This window comes from Phoxinus phoxinus (assembly GCF_949152265.1).
Source record: "Phoxinus phoxinus genome assembly, chromosome: 20".
In the NCBI taxonomy this organism is placed as follows: domain Eukaryota; kingdom Metazoa; phylum Chordata; class Actinopteri; order Cypriniformes; family Leuciscidae; genus Phoxinus; species Phoxinus phoxinus.
The window spans coordinates 24696735-24710690 of record NC_136895.1 but is presented as its reverse complement, the minus strand read 5'-3'; the positions used below and the strand labels follow the sequence as shown (position 1 = coordinate 24710690).

General features: G+C 36.6%; 1 protein-coding gene and 1 long non-coding RNA gene across 2 annotated transcripts; both read left to right on the top strand.

Annotated features, from left to right (window-relative positions):
- The first annotated feature begins 3665 nt into the window (after positions 1–3665).
- LOC306988714 lies at positions 3666–7158 on the top strand. The gene is made up of 3 exons (XR_013795484.1): positions 3666–3775; positions 4884–4945; positions 6667–7158. It is a non-coding gene; the product is annotated as an uncharacterized lncRNA (long non-coding RNA).
- Positions 7159–9855: 2697 nt separating this feature from the next.
- LOC306988993 (uncharacterized protein) lies at positions 9856–13473 on the top strand. The gene is made up of 6 exons (XM_079594251.1): positions 9856–10000; positions 10441–10761; positions 10949–11221; positions 12074–12370; positions 12463–12606; positions 12695–13473. The coding sequence occupies exons 1-6, from the start codon at positions 9949–9951 to the stop codon at positions 12709–12711; spliced, it is 1104 nt and encodes a 367-aa protein (XP_079450377.1). The 5' UTR covers positions 9856–9948; the 3' UTR covers positions 12712–13473.
- The last annotated feature ends 483 nt before the right edge of the window (positions 13474–13956 follow it).

The following is a 13956-nucleotide window of genomic DNA, read 5'->3' as shown; positions in this document are numbered from 1 at the left end:
CTAGGGGGAGCTTTATAACGTGTCCTAACCGGTCCTAACCTAACGCGATTACGAAAACGTTTTATTTCGATACGAAACCGAATTCGCCTTTGGCTAAGCCACGCCCTAGAATGTAGATTGACCAATCACAGCGCAGCCAAGAACGAGCTCCCACAGAGGGTCCGACACTTTTTCACAGCGCTCCATTGACTTTAACACAGGCGTCTCATATTACCGTCGTAGTTTTATCAAAAATATGGTTAACCGTTGTGCCTGGGGCATTTGTAACACAGATACGCGTTTCCCAGAGAGGTTGGAGGGGGGTGTCCGTTTTTTTCTTTCCCAAAACCGAAGTCAAATCCTGACAAGTGTCGTTTTTGGATTAAACTGTGTGGACGTCCTCAGTCAGCGAAACCCCTCAAGATCAACAACACACTTTTGTGTGCTCTATTTTTGCTTTTAACCTTACTGTGAAGTTATACTAGTTAGACAGTTTTATGTTATGATTTCGGTTCTCTGCCCTAATTGTTGATACGCTAGCACGCTGCTAATAAATACAACTTTATACTCGTGTAGTCCGTTTGCTTTGTAATAACGATTATAGAAGTGAATAGAGACCTACCCAGCTTTGAATGAACAGTGTTGCTCCTGATATTGTTAGTCCCAGCCTCCATCTCCATTAGGATATGCGGTGGTTAATTTTTTTGACTGTGACCGTTATGCTTTGCCTCTATTTGGATGCCTTGTTGTTGCTTGCGTTTCACCGTATGTCTTGAATAAAGCCTTCAAACGCATATTGCAGCCCCTTTGCCTACTTCTATCAGACACTTTATTTGCTGCTTTATAAAAGTTTGGTAAAATTTCAGCAGGAAGAGCCGTCACAGCATAAGCCATGTTGATACCAAACCAGAGCCCAGATGAAGTTGACGGACGTAGCAACAGTAACTAAGGGGGGCGGGGCTTAGCCAAAGGTGAATTATAGCTTAGTCCACGTGCAGCGCAGGTTTTGATAAATACCGAGATCTTGCTAGGGGGTTTCTGTGGCACGGTTCAGTTATGATATATATTTAGTGTTGGGAGAGGACCAGTGTATAGTTTATCAAGATTCATGACGGGTAAGAATTCGGTTGACCTCTGACTCCAATCTGACTGTTTTGGATGGAGTCCTTTTTGTGTGTTTTTTTTACTGTAGCTGTTTTGTGAGGGCATCAACTGTGAGGTTCATAGCAGGAAGGGGACAAACTCTTCACCTACAAGCTTAACAAAGATTAAACGAATGGCCACATACAAGATGCTTGTCCACCAACAGATCAAAGCACATTTCTGAAGAAAAGCGACCGCAGCAGTTTCAGTTTGACTGCGAGTGTCACACCTCAGTATGACTGGCAGTGTGAGATGGCAGATGTGTTTAGGCTACTATTTGCAACATATGAATTATTATAAAACCATTTAAACATCCACAAGAATTATTTAATCTTGACATTTATCTTGACTAATCTAACATTCATGTAATATAGGCTACCCTTCTTCTTTTACACATTTAACAGTCTGAAAACTACATTTATTATTTTACATTTGATATATGTTAAATGATAAAACTCAAGAATGTTTTCCACTGTTAAAAACAATTAAAGTCTGAATAAGAACCTAAGAGCGTTTATATATAAATATGCATCATGCGTAAAGTGTGTGTGCCTTCGACCCACTAGGAGGGTCAGACTCTGTCGTGGGAGGATTCACACACCATGAACAGATCAAGTGTTTTTGGCGGATAGTACTTATTAGATTTCACTGAACAACTGTAGAAAATGGTTTGCACACTTGTTTTGTTCTGTTTGTACTGGTGGCGTTTGACTGGTGAGTTATAAAATCATTTTTATGATTTAATTTCTTCCCGTTTCAGAGTAATAAAGCCACTACTGTTCAAATTAGTCAATGGATTTTCATTCACTGTTATTCCCAGATAAATCAAATCGAGTGGAGATATTATTGTGGGATAGGCTATACTCATATAGTTATCTTTCCTTTAAAAGTGTCCAGCAGAATTTAAAGTATAGTTTCACTCGGCTGTAATTACCTTGTCATGTAACTTCACATATTTATTTTGCTCTAAGCCAATATCATATTAAAGTTCATATTTAATGTAATGTTCTTTTGTTTGGCATGCCAATTCACATTTAATTACAAATTAGAACTGATTTCAGGCTTTGTAAACCAACAAGAGCCGTAATTTGTCCCTGTACCTTCCGCAGGTGTGTTTGGGGATTCAGTGTCAGTGACGGAGGGAGATTCTGTTACTCTAAACACTGATGTCACTGAAATACATACAGATGAAGACATACTGTGGAAATATGGAGCTGAAAACTCTCTAATTGCTCAAATCAAGAGAGAGAAACACATCTTCCCTGATGGGAGATTCAGAGACAGGCTGAAGCTGGACGATCAAACTGGATCTCTGACCATCACACACACCACAACTGAACACACTGGAGTTTATCAACTACTGATAAGTGGAGCGAAACGATCAACAAAAACATTCAGTGTTGCTGTCTATGGTGAGTAAAAAGATCATCGGCTCTGTTCTTCAAATACTTGTTTTAATAAAGTAATATATCAGTTAAACTCAATCAACAGCATTTGTGGTATAATGTTGATTATCACCAAATAATTACTCATCCTTTGTTTTCTTTTTATCTCTCTTTTTTTTTAAATGGAGGTTTACAGTGTGGCACTCAATAGACGTGAAAGAGGCCAATATTTGGAGAATTAAAAAGCAGGAATGTGATGCTTATACTTTTACAAAAACAGATTCATTCTTTGGTTAAAACGTGTGTATTATTTGTGTCATAAAACAGATTAAATCATTATTTTACAGTCGTTTTAGGGTGTTGAGTTGTCAAAGCATCCAAACTGTAAAATTAGATTCAATAGTAAGCGATATTTCACACTAAAATCATGTTAACACTCATATTATTTATGTCTTTAGCTGACTGAGTATTTTAATGTTTACATCACGGCTTCGTTCACTTCCAATTCAAGTGGTAATTGTTTCTGGTAATCATTATAAATTATGCTAATTACTAAATGGTGAGCTTAACTTGTACCCAATCTCTTAAATTCCTTTAACGATTTACATACTGAGGTGATTTATCATTTTATATTTTGAGATAACAGAAACACTGACTGTCAACACTCTACACCGAATATAAGATTGTTGTGTATTTACCATTATTTCTAATTTATTCTCATGTTTTTGCAGCTCGTCTTCCCACTCCTAACATTACCAGAGATTATTCTCAAAATCTTTCTTCATCACACCAGAATTGTTCACTGGTGTGTTCATCAGTGTTGAGTGTGTGTGATGCGACTCTCTCCTGGTACGCAGGAATCAGTGTATTGTCCAGCATCAGTGTGTGTGATCTCAGCATCAGTCTCTCTCTACCTCTGGAGGTGGAATATCAGGATAAAAACACCTACAGCTGTGTGCTGAACAATCCCATCAGCAACCAGACCACACATCTGGACATCCACACACTCTGCCACACACGCTCAGGTATGATAATGGTGAATTTTAGTGATTATTTACTGAACTGTTTTTCATTTCATTTTCATGTACACAAAAATACTCCACCATTATCTCTCATTTTTGTTTGCGGTCAGACTGACAGATTAATTGTGTCCATTATAGATCAGGACTTGTCCTTGTTTTACATCGTCCTGATCTCTGCTGCTGGATCTCTGGTGATTGTGGTTATAGTCGTGATCTTCTGCATCTGCGGGAAATGTAGAAAAACAGGTCAGGAATTTAGTTTATTACCTACAATTAACTACAATTAATGCATCCGAAATATATATAAATATACACACACATATACAGCATATAGTACCCGTAAAAACATTAATATTTCTTATGTTTTTGGAAGAAGTCTCATATGCTCATTAAGCTTGCATTTATTTGTTAATCATACAGAAAAAAATATTGTGAAATATTATTACAATTTAAAATTGTTTTCTATTTTTATATACTTTAAAATATTATTTATTTATTATTTATGCAGAGCTGATTTTTCAGCATCATTACTCCAGTCTTCAGTGTCACATGATCCTTCAGAAATCATGATGATTTAATATTATCAATGTTGGAAACAAACATTATATTTTAATATTATTAATAATTTTTTTTATAACCAGTGATACTTTTTTTAGGATTCTTTGGTTAATAAAATGTAAAAAAAAAAAAAAAAAAAAGAACAGCATTTTGTTCAAAATATAAATATTTTGTAACGATAAACTACTGTTCAAAAGTTTAGGGTCAGTAATTTTTTTCTTTCTTTTTTTTAAAGAAATTAATAATTTTATTCAGAAAGGATAAATTGATATAAATATTTATATTGTTAGAAAAGATTTCTATTTTGAATAAATGCTGTTCTTTTTAACTTTTTATTCATGAAAAAGCATCACAGATTCCATATAAATATTAAGCAGCACAACTGTTTCCAACATTGACAATATATGAGTATCAAACCGGCATATTTGAATGATTTCTGGAACACTCAACAAAAATATTTTAATTTCAGTTTAATTAATTAAAAAGTAGCAAAAGTAACATGATTTTTTTTTTTACATTTTGTTACAACTTTATTTAATTGTGGTCAATCAACCTAATATATTTAAAACTGAAGTTTCCAGAAATACATACGTACATACCTGTATGTATTTCTGCAATAAAAAATAAACAATTAAATAAAACTGAAGTTTCCAAACTTTTGACCGGTACCACACACACGCACACACACACACACACACACACGCATACGCACGCACACGCACGCACACACTATATATATACTTTTTTTTAAACAAGCTTTGTCATTTTAACAAGTCTATGATTATTGTTAATGCAGTCCAGGCACGAGAGGGAGACGGAACTGATTCATATTTGTGTAAACCAACAACACGACAAAAGGTAAGATCATGATGGACTGTTGCAGTCAGTCTGACTGAAGCTTATTGACTGAAGTTTGCAGATGATCAGTGAACAGTGTGAGCAGATCAAAGCAACGTTTTTATGCTCTCTGTATGCATGTGGTTTTTGCACCTTTGTGTCAGCGCTAACGGGCAGTTTTTCCATTGTGCAAGGCTATTGTCATTTCAAATCATAAGCACAAAAAAATGGTAACACTTTAGTTTAGGGTCCAATTCTTACTAATAACTAGTTGCTTATTAGCATGCATAATGCTATAGGATATTTGCTGTTTATTAGTACTTAAATCACATTAATGCCTTATACATGAATAATCCTTAATCCTATAGGCTACCCAATACCTAAATTATACCCAATACCTAAATGTAACAACTACCTTAACTATTAATAGGAAGTAATTAGAAGTTTAATTAAGACTTTAGACCTAATCCCCAAAAACGTATTAACACATCAAATACATTGTGTGTGTGTGTGTGTGTGTGTGTGTGTGTGTGTGTGTGTGTGTGTGTGTGTGTGTGTGTGTGTGTGTGTGTGTGTGTGTGTGTGTGTGTGTAAAAATTAAAACAGTAACATATTAACATTAATAAATGATTATACATTGAAGGGTTAGTTCATCTAAAAATGTTTTCCATACAATGAAAGATGAAAGTGAATGGTGACTGTCAGTCCCTAACTTTCTTCCTAGTTTTATTTTTGTTTTAAACAACTCATGCTAAATCTTATATCAATTGAAAACGTATCAATTGTGTTTGCTGCGAGGTCAATAAGACAATGCGATGAGGTCTTTTATTTTTTTCTTTGCACATTGAAAAAATAAAATCAACTTGTAAATCTGCTTAGAACACTTGCGCTGGAACAACTGGGCGAGTTTACATTTGTCCCGGCACTTTTTGAGCGGGTTGTGTTGATTATTTTTTTTGTAAACAACAAAAAAGATAACGTAACATTTGTAATCGCAAGCAAAGACAAAAACAAAGTGAGTAGAGAAAATAAAAGTACAATTAAAAAACATCAGAGAGAGAGAGTAAAAAAAACTGATTATTGTAGAACTAGAAAACATTTTTTTTTTCTTATAATTTTTTCGTCATAAGTTGATTCATTACTGTTAATTCTGTGATCGCAATGTATTTGGCATCAAATTGATGCCATAGTGTATAAAAGCACTATGGCGTAGTCAGTGTATAATTTGACTGAACTTATGACGCATTTTTAGTTTGATTTTGATTTTTGACTTGCTTTCTGCCTTTATTTAGCCTACATATATCATTAACTAGGTTTAATGATTTTTTTATGCATATACATCAAAGCCAGCCTGTGATGTGTCTGTGGCCTAATAATTTAAACCATCATGTTTAAAATCATACATGTAAACAGTTGGAACTATACAAAAATTGCTTTGTTATTATATTAAAAAACAATAATTTTATACCATTGGAATTGTATTGGAAAATAAAAAAATAAAGTTGTTACTTGTTGTGCTGAAGTGTGTCCTCGAGCTGCAGCGTCTCTGCGGTTCATCATTATCTGCTGAGATGCAGCTTTAGCAGACGTTGCTTTCTTTGTAGATGTGATGCAACAAGCAGAGACAAACCTGCAGAACTTCAAATGTTTGATGATTTAACGGTTTATAAAGTCCTGTGATGAACGGTAGGAATGATGTCATTTATCCCCAAGTTCCTGATTGAGTTTGTGTTTCCTTACAGAAATCAAAGACGGATGCTGTGTATGAAAATGTTCCCAAAAAGCGATGATCAAATACTGTATTTATCCACTGGAACTGACGTTAGAGCTCATGTGGGCCCTGACTCACACCTTTTGGTGTTTTTCACATTTAATCTCTGACAGGATGTTTCCTTCTGTCTCTCTTTTGTTTTTGCTCTTATCACATCTTTTTATTTCATCTGTGTAAAATAAACCTCTCAGCCTGACTTTTCTGTCTGTCCCACCTTTTTCCTCTCTCTATAAGCCCTCTCAGCTGACCTTGTACAAGGGAGAGATGGGGAGTTAGATGAGGAGAGGTGTGTGTGTGTGTGTGTGTGTGTGTGTGTGTGTGTGTGTGTGTGTGTGTGTGTGTGGCTAAGGAAATTTGTTGTTGGACTTGTTTTCTCTTCATCTTATATTCTATATGGTGTAATGTATATTCTCATTGGACGATTGCTACACCACCCCTTGACAATAAATATAAGCAAACGTGCAGAAAATAAAGCTGATGTAGTTTCGTGAACGGAGAATTGTCTCCAAGTTCCTGACTCTTTTTAATGGGTTCCATGCGTTCTTAAATAAAAAGAAGGGATGAGAATGTTTTGGTGGCACAGAGAAATAGTTTAAGGCCCTGTTTACACGATGGGAAAACGCAGATATTTCTCTGCGTTTTGGCCTGTCATTTACACGAAAACGCCGTTTTTATCCCAGAAACCGATTATTTCTAAAAACTCCGGCCAAAGTGGAGATTTCTGAAAACGCCGGTTATATGCAGGGGGGCAGTGTTCCGGAAGACATTGAAGCATCCCCGGGCGCCGCCATTGGCTAGCGGACCCCCACCTGCTGTTAGCATTCCATTGACTCCCATTCATTTTGGCGTCACTTTGACAGCGAATAACTTTACATCTGAGGCGTTTAAAGACTCCATTTGTCCATTATTTATTTCTAAAGAAACACGACAATGTATAAAAGGCTCCATTACCTTGTATCTTACGTTATGGCCCCGTAGAAGCAGTTTTTGTAAAAATAGGCTAACGATTGCGTCATAACCGCGCAACTCTGTCGCACAAGTCAAGAAATTACTGTATAGACCGGAGGAGAAGCTCACAAGCAATCGGGAGGACGTGGAGGCATAAAGTCAAGGGAGAAGCCCATAGAGAGTGATAAGTTGCTCCCGCTGCTAGCTCATGGACCGCTAATACTCACGCTCTCCGTCTCTGCGAGATTCGGAAGGGAATGATTCAGATTTCTCTCGGCACAGCTACTAGAAGACCTACAGGTTGCTCACGTCACATCTACGTCGTCAAGCTCAGTTTGAGCCTGCGCAGTTCGCCTGGCGATCAGGAAGTGAGGGCTTCAAATTGACTTCACTTTTCTCCGTTGAAACCTATGGGGTCGCTGTGTCCAGTTTATTTACTGTCTGTCTATGGTTATATGTTGTCGTGTCAACTGGGAGAAACGGGGTTTTAGGTTCTCTCTTGTCGATTCTGAGGATTCTGATTGGCTTGCATGGCTTTATCCTTCTCCCTACACTGCCGCCCATAGGTTTGGCATAGTTATGATGGCGCTCGACGGGGTATTTATGCAGGTTGTGTGCACGATGTTATTATTGAAAACGGAGGGGGGGAAATATTTGTTTCTCTAAATACCCGGATATGTGTAAATGTGGCCATAATCTAACAATCGTAGCATCCAGAATCTAAGTTCTTTTCACTATGCTCTGCTAGATATTTTGGCTCATCATCGCTCTCTAGTGTTTAAAGCAAAAAACTGCCTCTATGAACAGTGCTATTTTCTACCCTATAGACTGAGCTTTAAATAGATGCTTTGGATTTAATATGGTCCTTGTTAGTCATCAAACTTTGTCTCTAATATATGTTGCATTTAATGTGTTTTGTAGTGAAGCTCTCAGTCCGTTATACAAACATTAGCCAAAAGTTCACAGGTTGAACTTCTAAAATTTCTTCTTCTTTTATTTTTATTAAACACACTTATTTACAAAATGAAATCTGTATTCATGAAAGAATCTTGTTTTCCAGAAACATGAAGAGAGAACGATTTTAAATTCACCGTCACTCATCAGTATTGCAAACACTCGTTGCTGTTTTTACTTATTTAGGCTAATTGAATGCACTATTGCACAAAGTATAGGCCTAGTGTTATAAAAGTACATTTTTGATAGATGTATGATGTTAATAACTGTAGAAGCGCGTCATCATCACAGTCTGTGAATTCCTTTGTTCAGTTTTCCCGCTTCTCATTTATTTACATTGGTTTCAGCGGTGTTTAATTTATTAGTCTCGTTTGTGCTCCTAATTGTTGTATCCTCATTCATTCTCTGTTCGGTCTCGTTCAAATTAGATGTGTGTCTCTGCTCTTGGATTATTGCATGTTTGGATTAAATTTAGTATGATCTTCTTCTGAATCGTCTGCTACAAAACACACACACATCCTGGTGTTGTGACAATGTTTCTCCTCTCGACGTTCATCCAGCAGGAGGCGGTCGGCACTTCAGAGGCTTTGTTGTCATATTGGAGATGTCCGTGCACTAAAATGTTGAATCTTTTCAGTTTATTGTTTTCCAACCTTTGTTGCCATTATAGGTAGTTTACAATATGATAATTATTGTGTAAACTCATCATAACTTAACATGAATTTAGGGAAAAATTGATCCAGGCCTCTACACTTCTCAGTTCCTCCAGAAGAAGGTAAACTCACATGTGCTTCAAGAGTTATTTTGCTCAGATTCACCAAGATAACAAAGTCTGCAAACGCCTGAGATCTCAATCACAAACTCAAACCTAATTGGACGTGGCAATGGGTTTCCTCTTTGGTTTATCTTGAACAGGTTTGATCTGTTGGGTGGATAAACAGTTTCTGCTTTTCTCTCTGTGTGTCAGTAGTTTGTGAAGTGTTTCTTAGTTTTCTCTCCTGCTAATATGACCCTTTTAATCTTCCACTCCACACAAAACATCTTTACACTGAAATAAAGTGCTGTCAAATAAGGGTCAGAGGTCAAACAGGATTGACACTCACAACATAAAATAAAACACCAGTAGATATAGATCTAATCCAACACACATGTGACGTTTCACTCAACTAATACAGGGCCAGAATTAATTTAAAATATAAGATCTGCAACCGCTTTATTTTCATGACTTCCTCTGATAAAGGGAACTACGACTGGTTGAAACCTGTTGAGAGACGATTAAACTTCAGTCGTGTTTCCGATCAGTCTGAGTGTTATCAGACATTTGGCTCAATAGCAGGTTTTCAGTGAATCGATGAAGAAAATGTTTCTCAAATTAGTTTTGTTCTGTTTGTGGCGTCTGGATGGTGAGTTTGAAATGTGTTTTTAAGGCTTTAGTTCCTTCTGTTTTAGTGTATGTACATTACTGGTGAAATTAGTCAGAGATGCTTAACATTGACTGTTATTCTCAAGTATAAGTTATTGATTTTTAAAGTTTTGATTCAGGTCTAAACTCATTTATTAGGGATATATTATGAAGCTAAAATAGCCTACCCAACAGCATTAAATTAGTTTAAGTGTGACATTACTCTTATCTAAGTAAAAGTGTCTCTTTTTATTTAGTTACTGGTCCATGTAAAATTATGTCTAAGTATTTCACATTTCATTCAGCATGTTTTCTGTTTATACTGCTGCAGAATGTACTCACTTCATTCAAATAAGTAAAATATTTTAGTGAATCTTCATCAAACCAAAATCAAGTTATTTAAAGCTTTAATCTGTGACAAACTCTCTCTCTGTTCTTCAGGTGTGTGTGGTTATACAGCATTTTCAGAAATGTCAGGGATGGAGGGAGATTCGGTCACTCTAAACTTTGGTAGTAATGAAATGAAGGACGGAAAACAAATTCGGTGGCGGTTTGGAAAATATTTACTTGCTGAAATAAATGTAATTAATGACAGAATCACTGTATATGATGATGTTGCTGATGGGAGATTCAGAGACAGACTGAAGGTGGACAATCAAACTGGATCTCTGACCATCACAAACATCACAACTGACCATGCTGGAGATTATAATGTAGATACCAACACACCAATGAATACACTTTTCATTCTCACTATCAACTGTGAGTTAAATATTTTTCACCTTTTTTATTTTTTTAATCACTCAATATAATATCCACACACCCCATTTTACTCTATTCTGTTGTTTTACGATATTATTCATTTGAAATGTCATATCATAATGTTATTTAAAAGTTAATCTGTGACAAACCCTGTTCCTGTTTGTTCTCCGTGTGTTTGGTGATGCAGATAAGGTGACGTCAGTGTCAGTGTCGGAGGGAGATTCAGTCACTTTAAACCCTGGGCTTTCTGAAATAAGCCTTCGTGAAAACACCATACTGTGGGAGTCTGAAACAGAAACACTAGCTTTCACTGATGGGAGATTCAGAGACGGACTGAAGCTGGACAATCAAACTGGATCTCTGACCATCACACACACCACAACTGAACATGCTGGAATCTATAAACTTCATATAACTAGAGCAAAACGATCATCAAAAACATTCAGTGTTTCTGTCTATGGTGAGTAGAAATCATTGCCCATATAGCAAGTGTCGGCCCACATCTGGTATATGTGGAGTCCACGCGTGCCAGATGTGGGCCGGATCTGGGCCGACACTATGTTGCTGTCTGGGTTGTCCTGTCCTTCAAATACATTAGAATGTGAATAAAACGTGTTTATTTACATCAATTATTATTATTGCCGCTTCCATCAACATCAGTGTATTTTACAAACTACCGGTATGTTTTTTCTTGTACCTACTAAATGAAAAAAATACTAAATGTTTTTTCTTGTATATGAGTATTTAAATGTCTGAAACCTAAAACGAATATTATGTGGTTGAAAACACTGTGATAAGACAAGTGCAGAGCGCATCCGTCTCTGGCTCAGCACCAGTCATATATCTTTTCTCATTTTATAGTTTGAGATGACAGACCGTATAAACACTTACTCAACACTTTGAACCGGAAATAAGATTGTTGATTGGATTTCTGTCATAACAAATCTCAGAGTTGGTAATAGCTGCTGCTGCAGAGCAAGCACGAGACTTGCTACTGTCGATACACACACGACACGCTGCTGTGAGCAAGACATGCTGCTGCTTTATAGCGTACATGAATGACCTGCAGCAGATCTAGACAGGTGGAGCTGGGGAAGGTGAAGGGTTTCTAAAAGCGCACTGCACTGCTAATGCAAATGCTGACTAAGTATTTGAAGTTTGTGCAGATACAGCAGGAACCAATCAGCTGTGCCCTAGAGAATCATGTGATTACAAACTGATTGAGTTAAGGACCAATCAGCCTGCGCCATCTAGAGTTTCATAACAGAACTTTGTATTTGTTCATATTTATCTTTATTCTCTCATGTTTCAGCTCGTCTGCCTGTTCCTGTCATCATCAGTAACTCTTCACAATGTTCTTCATCCTCTTCATCATCAAATTGTTCACTGGTGTGTTCATCAGTGTTGAGTGTGTGTGATGCGACTCTCTCCTGGTACGCAGGAATCAGTGTATTGTCCAGCATCAGTGTGTGTGATCTCAGCATCAGTCTCTCTCTACCTCTGGAGGTGGAATATCAGGATAAAAACACCTACAGCTGTGTGCTGAACAATCCCATCAGCAACCAGACCACACATCTGGACATCAACACACTCTGCCACACATGTGCAGGTACCACAGCACTGATGATATATGTTGAAGTCAGCGCTAATATTAGTGTTTAATGACTGATCTGATCTCAGTTTGATGTTTTTATTCCTCAGACTCCGTCCACTGTTGTGGTCCTACTGAAGCTGTGATCCGATTGGTCCTCTCTGCTCTGGTGGGCGTGGCTACTGTCATTCTGGTGGTGTATGACATCAGATCCAGAAGAGCTGAACAAGATCAAGCACATATTCACACACCAGGTATCGAACTGATGAAATAATTTCTCACAAACTGTTTTTGCATAAATATTTGTTAGATTTATGGCTTAATATTTTTTTTTTTTTTCAGGAAGTATTGAAATCTAAAGCAGCACGCTGAACATCAAAGGTTCTTCAAATGTATTTCTTGTTTTTCTAGTGTTTTTGTCCTTATAAATGTAGTTTATTACTCAAGCGTGTGCTCTCCCTTTGCATTTTCAGTGTCTTGATATTTTTAAATACAATTTGAAGGGCTTTATTGTTTATATTTCCCTTAGACATGTAAAACAAATGAATAAAGAGACACACAGATCTCACTTTACTACTACCGCTCTCCATTTGTCATATGTTTTTATTTTATTTAAAATCATAAAATTAGGTTTTTGATAAAACAAAAGATTAGATTAAAAGACTTCAGCCGTTACGAGTGAATCAGATTCTATTGATCTTGAACAGCCAAAATTTCTCTTTATTTTTCATCATATGTTGATCCCTCCGCGAGACTGCCCTCCCCCGCCAAGGCTGGCTCCACTGACCCCTAGCTCGGATTCAGAGCTGCTACCTTCGTCGTCTCCACTTCTTTTGGCATTCAGAGGACATGTTTAGCAATTCCAAAATTACTAAATATTTTTTAAAGCAGTTACTGAAAACATACATGTTCAAATCCAGCTAAACATTTCATTCTATTTCAGATAATTTACTTTCTGAAAGAAACTCTCAAAATGCTACATTAATAAGTTACAGTAATAAGTTACGGTAATAACTTTGACTGTGTCATTAAACATACTTTCTATGGTATACCGTATATAAGTTCAAAGTAACGTTTAGCCTACTAGCTAATTTTAGCCAAACTCAGTATCCATACATTCCATAAAAAAATAACAACGAATACATCTTCACCAAACCTAGAGATTGGCATGGTTTTATTTCAGTTTGCCTAATAGCTGGTTTGATTTGCATTGAGAGATGACCTTATGGAAATTACCCCATGCCAATATGGTGAATATATAAAAACAAACCTTGTTACAGTAACATTAGCATATCAATACTACAGACTCAGAGCAGCTGTAAGTCAAACAACAAACAGATACTTTATGAAGAGCGCTTGTCTTTCTGTATGATATTTCTTGGCCAAAATGTATATCTTAATAAAGTATTTATGTTCAAATTCAGTCTAGGGCTGTCAATTTTAACGTTAATTAGATTATTTATTATGGAAAATATAACTTGCTCGAAGAATAATATTTTCTATGTTTAAACTGTTATCTCCTAACAAAATGGTTTTAGAGACAGAAATCTATAGGCACATTAAAGGATCCTTGACCCAATAACGCTGCTCCCTTTGGAAACATG

What these genes read in the sequence shown, in the direction of transcription:
- LOC306988993 (XM_079594251.1), top strand. Translation starts at nt 9,949, where the DNA reads ATGAAGAAAATGTTTCTCAAATTAGTTTTGTTCTGTTTGTGGCGTCTG. An exon ending in CTGTTTGTGGCGTCTGGATG is followed by an intron (nt 10,001 to 10,440) that starts GTGAGTTTGAAA and finishes TCTGTTCTTCAG; the next exon opens with GTGTGTGTGGTTATACAGCA. An exon ending in TTTCATTCTCACTATCAACT is followed by an intron (nt 10,762 to 10,948) that starts GTGAGTTAAATA and finishes TTGGTGATGCAG; the next exon opens with ATAAGGTGACGTCAGTGTCA.